Source organism: Emys orbicularis, chromosome 4, assembly GCF_028017835.1.
Source record: "Emys orbicularis isolate rEmyOrb1 chromosome 4, rEmyOrb1.hap1, whole genome shotgun sequence".
Lineage (NCBI taxonomy): Eukaryota > Metazoa > Chordata > Testudines > Emydidae > Emys > Emys orbicularis.
Window position 1 is genome coordinate 58,149,599 of NC_088686.1, and position 19,329 is coordinate 58,168,927.

The 19,329-nt window shown below is 40.4% G+C and overlaps 1 protein-coding gene across 1 annotated transcript in view; it reads right to left on the minus strand.

The window, feature by feature from the left end:
• RASGRP1 (RAS guanyl releasing protein 1) overlaps positions 1-19,329 on the minus strand; it is a 71,497-nt gene that overhangs the window by 26,033 nt on the left and 26,135 nt on the right. The window contains exons 3-8 of the mRNA XM_065402817.1: positions 11,767-11,872; positions 9,187-9,246; positions 7,452-7,583; positions 6,065-6,218; positions 1,243-1,416; positions 448-564 (exon numbers count right to left, since the gene is read on the minus strand). Of these exons, the coding sequence (XP_065258889.1) occupies positions 448-564; positions 1,243-1,416; positions 6,065-6,218; positions 7,452-7,583; positions 9,187-9,246; positions 11,767-11,872 (743 nt within the window). The remainder of the gene's footprint in view (positions 1-447; positions 565-1,242; positions 1,417-6,064; positions 6,219-7,451; positions 7,584-9,186; positions 9,247-11,766; positions 11,873-19,329) is intronic.

Here is a 19,329-nt window from a genome sequence, read left to right on the forward strand (position 1 = left end):
TTGTTTACTGACATGTTTTTATCCTCCAGAAAGCCAAGCCAAGATTTACAAAACAAAACAAAATGAAGTAACCCTAAAGGTCTAAATCTTCTGGCTTCAAATGAAACCTAGTTTACAACTGTTTACACAAATATTACTGCCCTTTGCTTTTTAAAATATTATTAATCTGCCAATATTTTCAGATTCTGAACCACTTAATCCCTCAGATTTTAGCTTCACAAATTAAGATGATTTTTAATTAGATATCCTTAAAAATACAGCCTCAAGTCACCAACTCCCCATCTTCCCCCTCCCCCCACTTCCATCACCACGTATTTGGAATCTTTTAATCTGCAAATGTAATGGGGGGGGAGGGAATAAAAATTGTTTGCCTGAAGGTTGTCCAATCTGTATTGCCTGATGGTATCTAAACTGTATGTTTATGATACCAAGGACAGTGATACTGACCTTGTTGACCTCATGAGGAACATAAGAACTTGTTTCCTTGAGTCTGGAGATAGAGCTGTGACAGAGACCTCCTATCACTGCCATTAAAGTATTGAAATTCTGCAACTGGTGGAGCTTCTGTATTGACAAACAATATCAATTACTTAAGGTTTGAAGCTGTGAAATGTATACATCCAAACTATGCTTTCCTTTTTAGCTGGGGCCTAGGTACCGTTGGTTCTACAGAGGTCCTAACAATTTCCTTTCTAGCACATCATTCTTGGTTACCATTTTTAAACAAGCTTACTCCATTTTTATACTCAAGCAGTGTTCTCATTTGTTGGGTTGGTGTGTGAGCTCTTCCTTTCTACAAAAAGCCTTTTTATTCTACAAGCAGAGAGCATCTCCAAAGGATACCTCTCTTCAGTGCAAAGGTAAGATTTTAACAATATTCAATGCTCCTGTTCAGGAGAACCTTGAGGATGTTCTCTTTATCACAGTAATTCACTAGCAAATAGGGTCTCTAAATGGTGACACCTCTGGAAGGTTAAGGAAAAGTCTTGAGTGGTTCAAAAGGAAGTCTAGCTGCTTTGGGCAAATGGGTCTACAATATGGGTCTCAAGGGAGAGACCTACTGCAGTTGAAAATAAGGTGATACTCTATCATTTGGTATAAAAACAGAGACCACTGCCAACTCTCCCTCCCAGCTGATCCCACTGGAGAGAACAAGTAGTGGTGAAGGAGGAATAATTAAAGGGCTGACCGTTTCAAAGAAAGGACATATGACAAAAACAAAAAGGTCAAAGTGAAACTGACCTGTGCAACATGAATAAACTTGATGAACACTTCAGCCCGAAGCTGTGGTGTTGGCCTACTGAGTACCATTAGTTGTACCCATTGGGAGATACCATTACAAAGAGCAATGGACCTTTCCATTGTTGGATTCTCCTTTACGCAGCTGTTTACAATGTAATTCTGGTAATCTGAGAACTAAAAAACAAAAACAAAATTAAACCTCATCCAGACTTTGTATATTCCATGAAGCCTGCGTGCAGATATAGATCTTCTTGCTAAATAAAATACAGTGACATGTTATGTATTTTATATCTATAGGGTGGAAATCATCCCCCATCCCTAAGCTCTGCTCAGCACAGGGAGGTAGAGGGGCTTCAGTCTGGGAGCCAGCTGACGCTCCCCAAATGACCTTATGCCACTGTGATATAGGTAGCAAAGCTCCGTTCCACCATGCTCCCATCCTGTTCCCCTGGCATGCAATAATGCCAAAGATGAAAGGAGGACTGCTGGTGCAACAGGAAGCTATGCCTCTGACAACTTGACACCAGTTGAGATTTCCCTCACATAAGGGGAATTCTCTACTGGCCACCTCTGGCCAAAATATGTCCACTTCACTTTGCCTGAGTGGCATAAAGTGGCTGTGATGTACCAAAGAATCCAGTCCATAATCCTGTACTATGACTGTTACATATTAATTAAATGGATTGGTGGTGGAATTCTCTCTCAATGCTTCCAATGTTTCACCTTCCTCTGCTGTGCTTGAAGGCAGACAAAGTGACAGGTATGTTGTTGTTTTTTTTATTTAGAGCTGTTAGTAAGCAGCAAGCATCTTTTGAATTAGGATCTCTCAAAGGGAGGTTCTTGTGGGGTATGTAAGTGATCATAATTTAGAATTCTAGTGTCCAGCAACTTCTGACTTCTACTGTTAGTGAAAACAAATTGAGTTTTCTTCTATGCACCCATTCCAAAGGAAATTGACTGATGTGAATTAACTAAATATTACAGCCATCTTGTGGTCACTGCTCATGGTAACCATACAAAGATGCAGAAGCCCTGTCTGATGTAGAAGTTTTTAATTTACATTAACCTGCAATATGTGGCTGTGCATCTTGCCAAGGCCACTCATGTCTGAACCACGCACTCAAGCCAGTCTGAGGGAGGAAACAGGAGGTGTGTGAAAAGCATTCCCTGGGGTCCACCAGTCTTAGTGGCAGACCAGCAAGGGAACAAGGGTGGGGAGAGATACAGGGCCTTCAATCCTGCATTCCCAACTGGGATGGTCTAGAAGACTCAATCTGGCTTTGAGCCTTCTGACACAGAAGCTCCTAACCCTGGTCGGTAGGAGAGGCACATGTACTTGTCCCACCTTCAGCAACTTCATGGATTCACTTAATTCAGTGGTCCTTCAGAGAAGGTTATAGAGTGAGGTTAATGGCTCAATCCAGCCCTTTAGAAGTAGCTTAATTTTAGGGAAGATATAACTTTATCTCAAGGCACTGATTCTGATCTCACTTATGCTAGTGTAAATATTCCAATGAAGGAACAATTCCAATGAAGTCAACATAATTTCAGAATCAGGCTTGTGACTTCTTATTTTGCCAGGTAGCTTGCAACAATGTCTTATTTAATTTAACCACAATGGTCCAAAGTGTAAGGGAACACCTGCATTTGTTACAACAATCAAGAAAGAATGCTCATCTTTATCAAAGCACTTTGCTCATCAAGATCAAGGGAGATATCTGATTCCATGTATTGAACCAATGTCCAGCCTTTGAATTTCCTTGATACTTCAGGATCATTTACTATGCAAGTATTTGATTCAGCCTGGAACAATCCAAACTCTGGGGGGAAAAATTAGGCTCAGATCTACAGCCCAGGCACCAATTCTGACTTATTAAATTTGATTTTATACCAAGTGGAAAATTAATTCCTCTAGTAAGCCTATAAAAACAGAAACTGGAAGAGATGGATCTGTAATAAAAAGTAGTAAATTGTCAGCTCATAAGGCTGCTTTATGTTCCCTACAGCCTCTTTCTTGTCTCTTTCTTTCTTTTGTTTTTTTACTAATACGAGCTATCAACGGTTCAAAATCCATGTAAAAAAAGTAGAGATGACATCTGACAACCTTGCTTTGTTCCCCTTGCTAAATTAAAAATGGAAGAAATATTAACAATAATAAGCAGAGTTGTCTGTGAGATTACAGACTGTTCACTGCCATTGTTTGAATTTTGGACCAAAGCCAGATTTGGCAGTAACATGGAACCCAAGCAGCCACTCTACAGAGCTGGATAATTTTTCAGGATTTAACTATATAATTATTGTCTTTGTATTGGTTTCAATACAATCATTAATAAGTTTGATTAGATTATCTTGGTTACCAGAAGTTCTCCCTTCTGGAAAATGCCAGAAGACTTCCCTATAATGTTGGGCACATTTTTATATAATGTATTAGACAAGCTTTCAGAAGAACGTTGGTGTCTGAATTTATTATCAAGGTTATTTAACAAGGTTGGAATGGAAAGTAATTTTGCACAGAGCAAATAAAGGTTAATTTCATTTAGAATAAACATACCTTTTCATCTCCGACTTGTATTTTTACTAAGAACAAACACAGTTTGTCTGCCCCAAACTGAACAAGATAAAGGCTGAATGAAACAACTGAAAACAGCATAGACTCATTTTGTTCTTGCTCTAGCTTGCAGCATTGGAGCAATGATGTTTTCAGCTTAGAGCATTTGAATATCAGTAATTTATCAGCCCACCTTAGTATCTTTTTTAGATAATTATGGAGGGGGAATCTAACAACCATCCTGTTACAAGGTTGCATCCCACAACTAGTTAGGAAAAGAAGTGGAATTCAAATGGCAAAATTGTGGCCCAGAATCTCTCAGACCTGATTTCTCAATACTTGGGTATTTTTTGTAAAATGGAAACCAGCCCAAGTATTGTAACACCATTAAGCTGAGTTCACCAGTACACTGTCCTAAAAAAAGTCTCATTCTGTGTAAGCATCTCCTGAAATTCAAGTGGCTTAGCTATTTCGAGATTTAGGACCTACACCGGTTATCAGACCCTACGAATAAACACACGTGTTATCCCACCATTTTGTCATAATTCCATCAAACTCAAAAGCTCAGCTCTTAAAACCCGTGCTTTTTTTCCCAATAGTAACATCTTGTTCACACTGGACATGCTCAGAGAATTAAACACAGGCATTAAGACATTTAGATGGAATGACTAGAAATTAAAGCCAGACAAATTCAAATGAGAAATACAGTTGGGTGTGTGTGTGTGTGTGTGTGTGTGTGTGTGTGTGTGTGTGTGTGTGTGTGTGTGAGAGAGAGAGAGATGTTGGGTGTGCGTGTGTCTTTTTTTTTTTTAAAAAAAAACAGCAAGGGAAATTAACCTTTGGAACAAACTGCCAAGAGAAGTGGTGGGTTCTCTCTCTCTCAGTACCAAGACTGAATGCCTTTTTGGAAGATACGCTGAAGTCAGACAAGCTACTGGACCCAATACAGGAAATACTAGAGAAACATTAATGATTTGATGGTAACTGCTAGCCTTAGAATGAGTGAATGTATGAATAGTTACTCTCATGTTAGCATTACATCATCTAATTTGCATAGTCTCTCCCATAGCAGGGACAAGTATTAGGCTACCATAGTAGGGAGGCATTCTGCAAGGAGTTAAATAATCACATTGTTTAATGGATAAAGCACTTTCTTTTCCTAACCAAGGTCCCAGTGAACTAATTTTTTATCTCAGATTGTCACTAGTAAAGTATGCAGGAACCTATGTTACACAGCTAAGTAACTGGCTGAGAACTATGAGGGAACCAAGACTCTGACTGTGCATCATACTTGTTATTCCCATTAATCATTAATTAATTAGCATCTGCACAGAGCTTTGAAAATGTTAAGCATTATATAAGCGTTAAGTATTATTACTGCCTACAGGTAGGACCTTATGCGTAAATGCGTGACTTCAGTCCCAAGGCTGTTAGATTTTAACATAACACATGAGGAGTCACGTACCTGGAGCTTAAAATAAAGTGCACTGATGCATGACTAGGAGAGATTTTTTTTGCAATCTGTTCAACATCCCTCTAACTGCAAAACTTACACTTCAGATTCTAGTGATACCATCCAAAAGATGAGTCTCTTTGTTCTTTTAGCTATGCATCTTATCTCAGCAGCTTTCATACCAGTATTGTACACGTTTCCGGGGTGGGGAAAGGATCAGCTATACCCACAAACACACTGCCCTTCCTTGCTGCTTTGAACCTGCTGTGCACTCTTTTTTTGTTTGACACATAAAGAATATCAAACCATACTGGCCTTTTCTTTAGTGTGACAAAGAAAAAAAGACAGTCAGTTACAGCCCCAATTGGCCTGTTTAAAACAAAGTGTTACTTCAATATTTAAGGGGTTTCAGGGCTCTCCAGGAGCCCTTGTAAAGAAGTGCTGCAGCACCCCTCTGCTGTCATAGTGGGGTGAGTACCCCAGGGAGACAGAATCAGGCAGCCTAGCTCCTGCAATGCTTTGCTCTCCCCATTCTCCAGTCACCCTCCCCTCCCCCCCCCCCCCCCATGCCACTTGCATCAGCTTAAACACTGTTTTGAGTGAAAGGAGATAGCTTGTTCCTCAACCTCTCCTTCTTGACCCAACCTACTGTCTGAACATAAGGGGGTCAAAACTGTCTGCCCTCTCCACTGCTAGCTCCCCTGACCCAATACAAACACTTTTTGAAAAAACAAAGTAAGGATCAGGATGAAAGTGAGTCCAACCGCATGCACAGAAAGTTAGTAGTTTTGTTTTTTCCTAGCCAAAAGCTGATCACTTACTGATATTCTTCGGAAGGACTTAAATTCAAGGTAGGTGAGGTGGTCTGATAGCTCTTCCGGCTCTAGATGATCAAAGAGAAGTGAGACTTTCCTTTTCTTACTGGTGTTGGGCTTTATCCGCTGTGTAAGCTTTCGGGACCAATCCCGGGAATTTCTTTTTATAAAAAATAGGAAAAGGTTTACACTAAAATGGAGGTTGATTTTTGCAGGAAAACTAATTTACATTTCCCCCAAAACATGGTTGCATCAGTTGCATGATTTATTGCAGTTGAAAACAAATGAATGATTTGAATTTCAAAAGAACAATTTATTTATATTCATTATGAATGATGGATATTATGACATATGCAGTGTAGTTGTAGCCATGTTGGTCCCAGGATATTAGAGAGACATGGTGGGTGAGGTAATATCTTTTTTACTGGAAGTTGGGCCAATAAAAGGTATTATGACAACAGTCCTGTTGAATGCTTTTAGCATGCATTTTTAAAGTACCCTTTAAATATAGTAAAATTACATTATGAAAAAGAATACAGCCATAGTGATATCTCCTCAGCATTGTTGTTCTTAACTCTCTCCAGTTTGCTGTATCCATTGGATCAAATCCCAGTTCCATTAAAGTCAATGGGATTCAGTGGCAACAGGATTTGGTCTGTCCGTTATGCCTTGTTATTGCCCCTTATTGTCTTCATGGGCAGCTCAACTGAATCTCATAAGGAAGCTTATACTCTATGGCCAGCTATAAATTGTGGGTCAAATTCTGCTGCCTGTTTCTCACTCTTATTTAAAAATGGGAAGAGTCTCTTCTCAGGAGAGAGCCATGTGAGATACAGCCCCTGTGCACTTTATTTTTCTAGGTGCTCTGGGATCTATTCTTGACCAGATAATAAGACCAGCAACAACACATAAAATAACATTAGGAATTAGACATAATGAAATGAATCCTATATTGTCTCCCTAGTGACCTGAATTTTGGCTTTTAAAAAGTCCACTGTTTTACATCATGTACACTCTGAGTAAAATGTGTTCTCCTTTCTCACTGCCCTTTCAAGGAATTAAGTCTTTCAAAATCTTTCTTCACTTAAAGTCTTCTGTGTTCCTTAGAGTGAAGTTTACCCTGTGTAGAGGGTCGGCACAAGATCTCTGCAACAATTAAGTTAAATTGAAGCCATATTTTGAGAGCTTTAATGGGACTTAAATTGTCACATGCTGGCCCACTGCACAGGGGTAAATTTCACCCTCAGTAAACTGAAATTTTTTGCACATTGCTAATATCAGACACTTGGAAATATTCCTAATCTAGCTGTTGGAGATTGGTTACTATTATTTTAGGGAAGTGAGATGGCAATATTGTTTTGTTTTCTAAACATATTAAAACCTTGACACTCACATTTGAGTTGTGTCAATTAGGCGACAGTGTAACTCCTCACCATTAGCTCTCACCAATTTCTGAAATTCCTCCATGGTGTTAATTAGACTAGAATCCATTTTGAACATGATCCAGAACTCTGTTATCCAATACCTATTGTGAATGGAAAACAGAATAATAAAATAAAGAATTTTGCTGGTTATTTGTGTAACTGAAACACCACTAATGCTGCAAGGCAAACATCCAGTCTGGTTTATAACTTCTATGCTCTTTTGGTCACTCAGATTTTAAATTTTGCTTCAAAGTACCTTCTCCAAAGTACGATGTTCTATCCAAATAGAGAGTTTTTATAATGCAAGAATCAAACACTTGTACTGACACTACCAACTCTGTCTTATTGCTTTGTAATGACTGTGTATGTGACAAACTTCTACCTATCTGATCATCTCACCATAGTATCTACACATACATAAATATTAAATAACACAGTGAGTTGGCTCAGTGCTCAGACCTTTAAATATATTGGGCAGATCCTCAGCTTGTGTAAGTCAACATAGCTCCACTGACTTCAATAAAGCTACGCAGATTTATACAAGCCAAGGATCTAGTCTATTACTTTTTCTTTATATGGTGCGTATCTGTACCACCAAATTCTACAACAAACTCATTGTTTTTTTAAATCAGTTAGTTTGACAGTGAAGTCAATGCCTGGTTCCAGGATTATTTTTCTTTATTATATATTGGGTGGGGGAGTGGAAACCCGCCACCCACAAATAAATAGAAATTGTTATGGGTGATACAGTTTAACTTGATATGTACAAGATATTTCCTGAGAAATAGTGCCTTGTACATAAGGTGGTCAGATTGCATGTATTAGGTCTCATCTTTCCATTCAGTTTATTTGGCTTGTAAGCCATGCACACACAAAACCTGGGTTTGCTCTAATAAATGGACATGTGTACTCTCCTGTAGGTGTGTGCATTTGTGAATTTTACATGTGCACAATTTGAAAATGTATTCCATAATGTCCTGTAAAATACTGAACCATTCTGCATTAATGAAGTACCCCTTTTTGAGGTAGTAAAATGGTCACTATTGAAAAGCCAACATTTGCCCGCATCTACCATTTATTTTCTGGTCTAAGTACTGATGAAAGCATTAGTGCTATGCAAAAATTGTTGGCAAATGATGACTCTTTAATAAAAACATTCTTTAACTAATATATCAACCATTAAATTAAATGTAATAGAAGGAAAAAAGGAAATAATTTCCTAGGGTAATACTGCAGTTGATTAAGTACAACTCCTTATTGAATGCAATCAGGAGTTGTGCTTCATATTGATATAGCCCAAGTATTCAACATTGCTTTATTTGAAAGAGAAAACTGTATGGTAACATAGGGCCCAATTCAACCAGTTGCTGATCACTCTCAACTTTCAGTGATGTCAATACAAGTTGAGGGCGCTCAGGTTTTTGGAGGCTCAGGGTCGTAATTATCCACCCATAACATGTAGCTGAATTCATCCATTGATTTTAATGGATTTGCACCAGGCCATTTGGGCCATTGTGCATAGATCTGTGCAAGTAAAACTTTAAGGAAGTCTATGGAATATCATTCCTCTTTTGAATGCTAACTTAAGAAATGCAAAGTCACTCTTATTTGTGGCACCACATGACCAGCTTGAACAGTAATTGCTAGCATGTAATTGTATCACTTATTTTATTTCACAGATACATTAATGCAAAAAATTCTTACCTTACAAAATAGCATATCTTTACACAAAGCCCAGATTTCTTTTCTAAAGCATCCAGATATGTAGAGAACTGTTAAGGAAAACATGGCAGTTCATCCATGCAGGGCCGGCTCCAGCTTTTTTGCCACCCCAAGTGGTGAAGAAAAAAAAAAAAAAAAAAAGCCGCGATTGGCGGCACTTCGGCGGCAGCTCTACCGCACCGCTTCATTCTTCGGCGGCCAGTCCTTCACTCCGAGAGGGACTGAGGGACCTGCCACCGAAGACCCGGACATGCCACCCCTTTCCATTGGCCGCCCCAAGCATCTGCTTCCTGCACTGGTGCCTGGAGCCGGCCCTGCATCCACGATCTGAAACTTGACATGTTCAGTATTTCCTGGGGCCTGATCCAATGCTCACTGATTGAAGCCAGTGGGAACTTTTCCATTGCCTTCCGTGGACATTGGATCAGGGCTTTGATGCATGTTATTCTTCTGAAATCATTAGTGAAGGACAGATATAAATAGGACAGTTATAAATAACACTGACGTATTTCATCAAGTGCTGAGAGGTGTTAAGTAGTTAAATGAACCTTTGCTTTTTAGTTTGCTTCTTGGTAATTTGCTTCCCAATTTTCATTAGGACTTGTCCATTCATACAGCTTGTTAACATATGAAACAAAAGGGTATAAGCAAAAGGTTATAGAATAGTACTAAATTCATCAAGGACCATTTTTATGGAGAACTGCCTGTTAACTGTTATGATTTACCAGAGATAATGCTGGAGAGAAATATTTTTGAACTGTGAAATATATATTAACTGCAAAGAGAACATTTATTTTTATTCTATAAATGGTAATTTACATATATGGACGATCAGTTCAGGAAAAATATATTATGGGCATTATGAATATTTTTCTCCTGCAGAGAGAGAAAATGCATCTCTTTATGAAGTATTGTGCACCTATTTTTTAAAGAAGATAATTTACAGACTGTCGGAGGGTCAGATTAATCTAAATGTGACCCAAATCTACTGCAAATTGACCAGAGCTGGTCATGTAATTTTGAGGGATGAAGAGTGGTGGAGCTGGAAATTTGAAGGCAACTTCAAAAACCTCAAAGCCCAGATTAGCTGATCCATTCAAATCCGCTTTAGTCCACCACTGGCTTTGCAAATACTTATATCTGGCTGGAAAGTCTGAGTGTGTGGAATTTAAAAATTGACAAATGAATTACTTCCCTGACTGCAGAAAACCCAAGTTCCATAGGGAAGATGTAAACAATTATTTTGTACCATTATAAAAAAAATGATCAGAAAGGAGTGGGGGCTGTCAGCAACAGCTTGAAGAGAATTTGAACCCAACTCCTATTTATTGAGGATTGAGGGCTCTAGAATTGATCACATGGTATATTTGGGTTGGTGTGGAATCAAGTCCCCTTTGTTTCTACTATTGTAGAGCAAAACCCCCACACTTTAATATCTAATCTATCTATATTCTTTACAAGTGATGGACCTAATTTTGCCTTCACTTACAAAGGTGCTACTCCAGTTGTAGTTATTATTGATTGAAAACAGGATTGTTTTCTTGACCCTGGGAAGCAAGTTACCTCTGTAAGTCAGCTATTTGTTTGGTTTACACTGTAAATGGGAGTGTCTCAATGTAAGTGAGAATTGAGCCCCATATCTTGTTATTTCTGAGGAAATGCAGGACCCTAAATTAAATGCCACTTATTCTACACTCCAAAAAGTAAGTGCTTGATATCTTGGATGCTGCAGAGTATGGGTATCTAGGGAAGTCTGACTACTGTCATGGCAGGTCTGTTTTGCACAGCTATACTAATTGGAAACCAATAAAAATTAGCGTTGTGGGGGGAAGTACTAATTAAAACAAGTTGTACCAAGTAAATGCCTGTCTCAGAGGTGCTTGGTGTCTCTCAGGATTGGTCCCTAATTATGTTATGATCCATTAATTATGAACAAACATTCAGTAAAGCTAATAGAGTTAGGCAGTATCTTCCACAGCTATGAATCCTCTAGATAAGAGAGAGCAGTTATGCCCATATTCATGCTCTTAGCATCTTTTTTATGAGCATCTGATGGGCCACAAACTCATTTTGTGAAAATATATTTTCACAAAACATTGAGGCCCCAAAATACGATAATTAGACTGGGGATTGTTTTAAAGTTTACCCACTTCATTTTTGGAACATTTTAACTTTTATTTGCATGGAGAAGGTAATCCAAGACTTAGTGCATATCTTTCAATGATTATCTGACATAGACTAGGTTAGCATAATATGAAGATTTTTCTGTACATAAATAATTATAAACACTGGGTCTGAGATTGCAATTGCCATGTAATTTTCTGGAAAGCCTTCTCCATATATCTTCTACCCTAGATCACTGATAACATCTTCCCAGGTTTGTTTTAAAATATGAAGACTTTTCTTAAGCACTAAATTTAGCCTTTCAGTCATCATGAGATGCAGAGGTGAATGCACCAATTTATTAATATTGACCTGTAGGTTGTATACACTTACCATTCTGTCAATGTATTTCTGTATTACCTTACCTTAATAACTACAGGTAAGCATTATAAAGGATATAGATCAATTAGTTTTCGGAGCACATCCTCAGAGGGGATGATAACTCTGTGCATGGTCAGTGTTATCTGTAGCAGCTGGTTGTTTTGATATAGGTTTCCCTCTGAATCTGAAAAGTGAGGTGAAGCATTCTTATCAGGAACATAATAAGACTTGTCATACAAGAGAACAGGGTTTTTTTCAGCTTTCCTGTTCTGATCAGGCCCGTTCACCTAAGCAATATCAGAGACAGTAGCTACTCTGTTGCATCAGTGAGATGAGATTATTTTGCAAGCAGAGATGCACAGAAACAATTTGTACTTGCATAGAATATTTCATCCAAGGATTTGGAAACCATTTACAAAGATTAGTTCAACCTCAAAACATCCTGCAAAGATACACAAGCATAATGGCCCCAATCCAGCAAAGCACTTAAGCATATGTATAATTTTAAGCAAGTGAGTATAATAATTGAAACAAATTGATAAACTGAGGTGGAGAGGTTAGGTGAGGTGACTTATCCAAATCAAACAGTGAATCAGTAGCAGAACTGGATGTAGGTCCCAACAGGCAGATTTTTGCACCCCTAACTTGCATGCCCAAGACCCTAGTGTACACAGAGAAGTCAGGATTTACACTTGCACACAACTAGGCATGCACAATCCTAATAAGAGTGTGTATATCAGGAGATTTTGCATGTGCAGAAATCCAGCTATGTGCCCACTTAAGAAACAAAAAGAAAAAAAAAAATCTAGCCCCACAAGTTCTCTTACTTTATCCATTACATTCACTGTACTAGTATTAGTTTTTAGATACAAATTTGTGTTTCTCATATCTATACTTGGGAAGAATCCAGGACATCAAGTATTTCAGACACGTTTAAATTAACATTACTGTAAATTTGTTACATAAATGCAAATATAATTACACAGTATTTTATAAATATTCAAAGAAGGTATTTTATACCAACTCTGGAGAGAGAGGCTTCTCCTCTTCTTCTTCAACGCTTAGCCAGACAACCGGCCATAGCGATCGTTCGCCATTTGGTCTGTTCCTGCGCAACCACAAAGGCTTGATGACCTGAGAGTACAACATCGGAACAGATTTGGTGAACCCATGTAATAGGGGGTCTGCCTCTGGGCCACCTCCACCCCTTGGTTGGTGGAATTTTATCCCAAATGTTACAAACCACCTGAAGAACGACGTTTGCTGGAACGTCTTGCGGCATCCTTGCGACATGTCCGAAAAGCATAAGGCGCTGCCTGCAGACAATGGCCCCAGTAGTCTGTAGACCCAAACGACCATGAACATCTGTATTACAGATGAAGTCCTCCCACTTTATGCCCAATATACTACGTTGACATTTTGTGTGGAAAGCCTCCAGCTTTGTCCAATCTGTGTGGCGTAGTGTCCATGTTTTGCAGCCGTATAACAGTATGGGAAGGATACAGTTTGAATAAATCCTGAACTTGGTTGTCATACTAAGATGTTGATTCCATATCCGTTGTAAACAGCCCATGGCAGATGCTGTGATGCCAATCCGATGAAGACCCTCCGTGTGAGAATTGGAGGAGTTGGTAAGTATAGAACCCAGATAGCAAAAGCTGGAAACTGATTTGATGGTTTCATTGTTCAAGGAGATTGGAGTCATGGGTGGACCAGGTCCTAAATTTTGCAGTTTTGTCTTTGACCATGAAACATTGAGACCAATCTTAGCTGACTCCTCCTCCATATGCTGGAGTGCCTCACGAAACCTGTTGGGACTCTGTATTAAAAGAACAACGTCATCGGTGTAGTCAAGATCTGTGAGCGAGAGATCACCGATCTCAATGCCTGTGGACCTGATGGAATGCTGCATTACGAAATCCATTGCCCGACAAAAGAGTGCAGGGGCCAGAACGCAGCCCTGCCTAACATCAGATACTGATTTAAAAGGCACTGACATCCAGTTCCCCAGATGAACACGGGCAGTGGTTCCATTATGCAGCTCTCTAATCAAGTCCAGCAGAGTGGTAGGGACACCTACGCCCTTTAAGGCCTTCCATAACGTGACACAGTCTACTGAATCAAAAATGCAGCCTTAAGATCAACATACGCTACATGCAGGGGCTTTCTGAACTCACAATGTATCTCTGACAACAAGCCAAGGGCCAAAATGGCGTCTAATGTGGACCTGTTCCTCGTAAAGCCTGACTGTTGGGGATGATGCTTCCGGTGTAGCAAAGGCTCCAGGCGTGCCAGCAAAACATGCGCAAACACCTTCCTTGGAACGGAGAGCAAGGTGATCGGCCTGTAGCTCTTACATTCACTGCACAGTCCCTTGCCCTTATAGAGTGAGATCAAAATACTGTCCTTCCAGGCGGTTGGCAGGGTTCCACACCAGACAAAAGATGGCCAGAAGTGATTCTGCTGCAGGATCGATAGCACATTATAGCAGCTCTGAGGGGATGCCATCGGCACCGGCTGTGCGTCCGTTTTTTCAGTTAAGAGATGGCACACTTCACTTCATCTAATGTTGGTGCATCAGTACAAATGTCTGGATCCAGAACCGCAGTGACTGCCCGATCATCCAGCTCTGAATAAGCGCAGCTGAAGGATGGTTCAGGACACTATGATAATGTTCCACACAGCGTGAGAGAATGTCATCATCCAATTTGCATGGATGGCCTTGGCTGTCATTCAGGATGCCATTTGTAGGGACTACCTCTCGACCACTGAGGTTGCGAATGGCACGGAATACTAGCTTCAAGTCGTCCCTGGCTAAGCCAAATTCGACATCATCCGCCACTTGGTTAACAATATGCCTCGTGATCGCGGAGTGCCAGGGTGTTAAATTTTCGCTTCAGCTGATTACGAGTGCCCTTATCACCACGCTTGCGGGCTGTGGCCTTCAATTTAATTATCTGGAAGACCTCCTCCGATAGCCAGAGTCGGCGTGCTGGATGCCTATAGCCAATCGTCTGCTCAGCAGATTGGTTGGGGGTAGAAGTGAACAGGGACCAGGCAACCTCCACGTCGTCTGGCAGATTAGCTAGAGCCGAGAATCTGTTGCTGACGTCAATACAAAACCTGTTGGTTAAACCTGGCACACAAAGTGAGTCGATGTCAAACTTCATCATCACAGAGGGCTTACCTGCTCGTTGGAACATCAACACCATACGGGCAACCACTAGATGGTGGAGAGGCTGGTTGGTTCAAATAGAAATTGGATTGATTTGCGATTTGAAAATAAAATGTAACCTGTTTGAGTGCTGTTAAATATATTCTCCTCTGACAGCCTGCATTTATGTTACTAGTTGAGAAGAACAGCTGAAAACCAAAATAGCATAAAAATATTATTGAAACAATGCTTAATGAGAAGGCAAAATGGAAACAGTAGGCAAAACCCAAGAAACGCAGCATACGTAGCTGCATATATTATTAGAGGAAAAACAGTTTCAAGTTACAGATCACCCCTATGGAGGTGTTGTCAAGGTTAATCCACCTAAAAAACAATATAGTGAAGAGGCAGCTGTCAGGTAAGGGTTTTGGTGCTATCGGAAGGTCCCAACCGGAGAAGGTGGACTCCAGATCTGAAATCTCTCCTGCCGATCTGTAAGTCTTTGCCTAAAGATACAAACTCAGCCTCTTTCTCCTGTGTCTGAGTTGTACATCAAAAGATAGGAGAAGCTGGGTCACTTAAGTCAACAGTTTGTAAATTTCTTCAGCCTTGGTGCCTCAGCTCACTCACTTTAATTAAGATTTCTGTATTATGGCTCTCCCTGTGCTAAATACAGGATGTCTAGCAGACAAAAGAAGATACAGATCTACCATCATTTCATAGCCAGTTTTTATTGACTCTGGAAACATCCTAGAACTTCTCCCTAACCCATCCAAGTCAATTTAGGGTCCTTATAACCTTGTGAGATTTTGAAACATGTCCCACTTCTTCTTGAATATATTTACACTGCTTACTTTGGTTGCTGGCTGTGAGGGGTGTTCACCACACACCACCCATGAAGGTGGGTAAGGTAGCTCAGAAGGGGCTAATTAACCTAGTAGGCTACACCTGGAGGGAGACTTAGGCTTGACTAACAAGCATTAATTGAAGATGGAGCCCATTTGGGCAGGAGTAGGCAGGGCTTGTATAAAGCCAGGAAGGGAGAACAGAAGGGGGCTACAGTGTGGAAGTTTGCAGTCACTTTCTAAGTATAGGGAGGAGAGAAGAAGAAAACCTATTGGGGGAGCAGAAGCCCTGGGATCCTGACCCCTGAGGAAGCTGGAGAAAAAAGCCTGTGGAGGGCAGAGTAGGAAGGAGAGTGGGAAGACTTGCCTGGAATGGCATCTGGAAAGCTACTCCGGAGAGACTTCCTTACCCTGGAAGGGGAAAAACTGTATAGTGATCTGGTTGATGGGTCAAGCCACAAAGACAAAGCACTGCAATTCCTAGAGAGCAAGAGGGGCCATGGCATGAGCGAGCAAAGGAAGGGGATGTCAGACTGGGCAGAGCTAATTCCCAGATGCAGGCACAAGGGGTGCCCCAATGGTGAGTAACCCCTGTTATGCTGGCTCTGACAAATGGTTGTGTGTTTTGTTTCTTGTACCATTTTTGGACTTACACTGTCCAAATTGTTTAGACGGTAGTTCCCTCTTCAACATCTGTTTGACTAAATCTTGTTTTAGAATTAATAGCAGTCTTCATTTTTAATGATGCACTAACTTTCTTTCTGGATCATTTGTAACTTTTAGTTGTTTCCTCAACCCATCAGCCCTTTTATAAGCAATCAAGCTAAATCTGGTCAAACTGAACTAATTTACATCCCTGTAAACTGAAATATTTTGGCTGCACTCCATTGAACCCTTTCATACACATCTTCCTTTCATAGTTCCACACAGTTTCAGGTACACAAATATCTCCGCTATATTGTTCTCCACTGGCACTGGGCTAGTCTGCCTAAAGTCAGGCCTAGTTTATGGATCACATATCTTAATCTATAAGAGACCAATTCTGGCTTCAGTGACATGGGTGGAAGTCTATAGGCCTTGCACTCATGTAACTGAGGGCAGAATTGGGCCCTGTCTCTATGTAAAGAGCATATGAGCAGCAAAAAAACACCACCACCATAATATGGATGCATATAGTTGTGCAAAAGAAACCCATACTGTGGCTTTAGGGTGACTGTTGTATATTTCGCACAGAAACACTTTGGCCTTAATAGCTTACTTTCTTTAAAGGATTAAGTGTGTGTTTTGAACAAAAGCATCTTGATGAGCAAAAATTCTTAGTCCATATCCTGGCAGGATAATGTGGACAGAAAGGGGGCTTGAGCAGCCAGCTGAGGATTCCCCTTATTAGGGGAACCCCTCGGTGGCATAAATCTGAGAGTTTGATTTATACCATCTGTTCCTGCTCCTCCTGGTGCACAGAGAGTACGGAGTACTGAAGAGACAGGAGGACGTGTGACTGGAGCATGCTGCATTCTGGCAACTCTGGGCCAATAGAACAGGGCCCCTAGGGGTAGAGTACACTGATCAGAGCAGCCCTGAGGATGAGGTAACTTGAACAAGGGGCAGAGCCAGCTCCATTTCCCCCAGGATAAAGGGAAGGCAGTAGAAAGCATGGAAATATACTTTCTCTTTAGAGATTTTCATCTCTGAATATTTTGACAGGTTCAAGAGGAAAAACCTTAGACAGCTTTAGAAAAGAATTTTTTGTGTGCTTCTTAACAAGCCTGCTAAAAGCACATCCTTGTTAGATGGGCTGTGAGAGTGTGCAGGTGCACTCACCACTAGCGAGAAGTAGTGAACATTCTGGCAGGCAGATAAATGAATGGAGACCACTTTGAATTGCCCATAACATATAGGGGGAAATGCGGTGGACATAATATACCTAGACCTCAGCAAGGCTTTTGACATAGTCCCACATGACATTCTGATAAGTAAGCTGGAGAAATGCAGGTTTGGTGGAACTACCATTAAGTGGATACATAACTGGTTAAACAACCACAAACAAAGAGTAACTATTAATGGAATGATGTCAGATTGGAGGGAGGTCTCAAGTGGGGTTCCACAGGGATCTGTTCTTGGCCTGGTGTTCCACATCTTTATTAATTACCTGGATGTAAGTATAGAGAGCATACTGATCAAATTTTCAGATGAGACAAAGCTGGGGGTGAGGGGTTGCCAAGACTTTGGAGGATAGCGCTAAAATTCAGAGGGAGCTTGATAAATTGGAGAACTGGACTATAGACAACAAAACGAAATTCAACAAAGACAAATGTAACGCACTTAGGGAAGAAAAACCAAATGGACAAATACAGAATGGGGGGTAACCGGCTTGGCAGCAGCACTGCTGAGGAGGATCTGGGAGTTGTGGTGGATCACAACCTCAACATGAGTCAGCAATGTGATACTACTGCAAAAAAAAAAGCAAATACAATTTTAGGTGGCATTAACAGAGGCATAGCATGCAAGACACAGGAGGTGATAGTACCGCTCTTCACAGCACTCGTTAGGCCTCAGCTGGAGTATCGTGTCCAATTTTGGTCACCAATGTATAGAAATGATGTGGAGAAACCGGAAAGGATCCAAAGGCGAGCAACAAAGCTGATGGAAGGCAAGCCATAGGAGCAAAGGCTGAAGGAACTGGGTATGTTTAGTTTGGAAAAGAGGAGATTAAGGTGGGACATGATAGCTGTCTTCAAATACTTGAAATGCTGCCATAAAAAAGATGGGGGAAAAGTTGTTTTCTTGCCACAGAGGGCAGGACAACAGGCAATGCGGTTAAACTACAGCACAGCAAATTTAGATTAAATCTCAGGAAAAACTTTCTAACTATACAAACAGTAGGACAATGGAATAGACTGCCTCTGGAGGTTGTGGAAGCTCCTTCATGGGAAGTTTTCAAAAGGAGACTGGAAAGCCATCTGCCTTGGATGGTTTAGACACAATAAATCCTGCATCTTGTCAGGGTGTTATACTAGATGACCCTTGTGGTCTCTTCTAACACTATGATTCTATAAACACACTCTATTCCCCACCAATGGAAATGTCCCTGAAAGTCAAATAACAACCTTTTGGTATCCATGTGTGCAAGTGGATAGAAAGTATTTTGACTTCTGCACCAAAACATCTGTATGTAGGCTTCAATTCCCTTCAAGGAACCAGTAAGACATTAAAGCTCAGTGTTAGCAATTGGTATTTTGAACTGAAGCAATGCAGGTTCCCATATGGAGGCAGTTAGAAACCAGATCTCTACTGCAATAACATGATATTTATTCATCATAACTGATGGTGCCTTTTTTTGTATCTAGATAAAAAAGAAACTAGTAGTTGATCTTAGCAGCTGGAAGCCAGAAGAAATCCACTTTAGGGTTCTTGAAGAAACAGCAGGAGAAATTGTGGAGCTGTTATAAATAGGGTGAGTGCCAATAAGCTATTTCCTTATCAGGTGACTAGTTTTTTGTTCATTTCCAATCTCCAAAAAGGGGAGGAAAAGAGACCCATGACATTGCTGACTACTTACTCAAACTCTTTACTTGACAAAATCTTGGAAAATAAAATCACAAAGTCAACAGGCATGTAGATTAAAATATCTAGAGCTGTTTA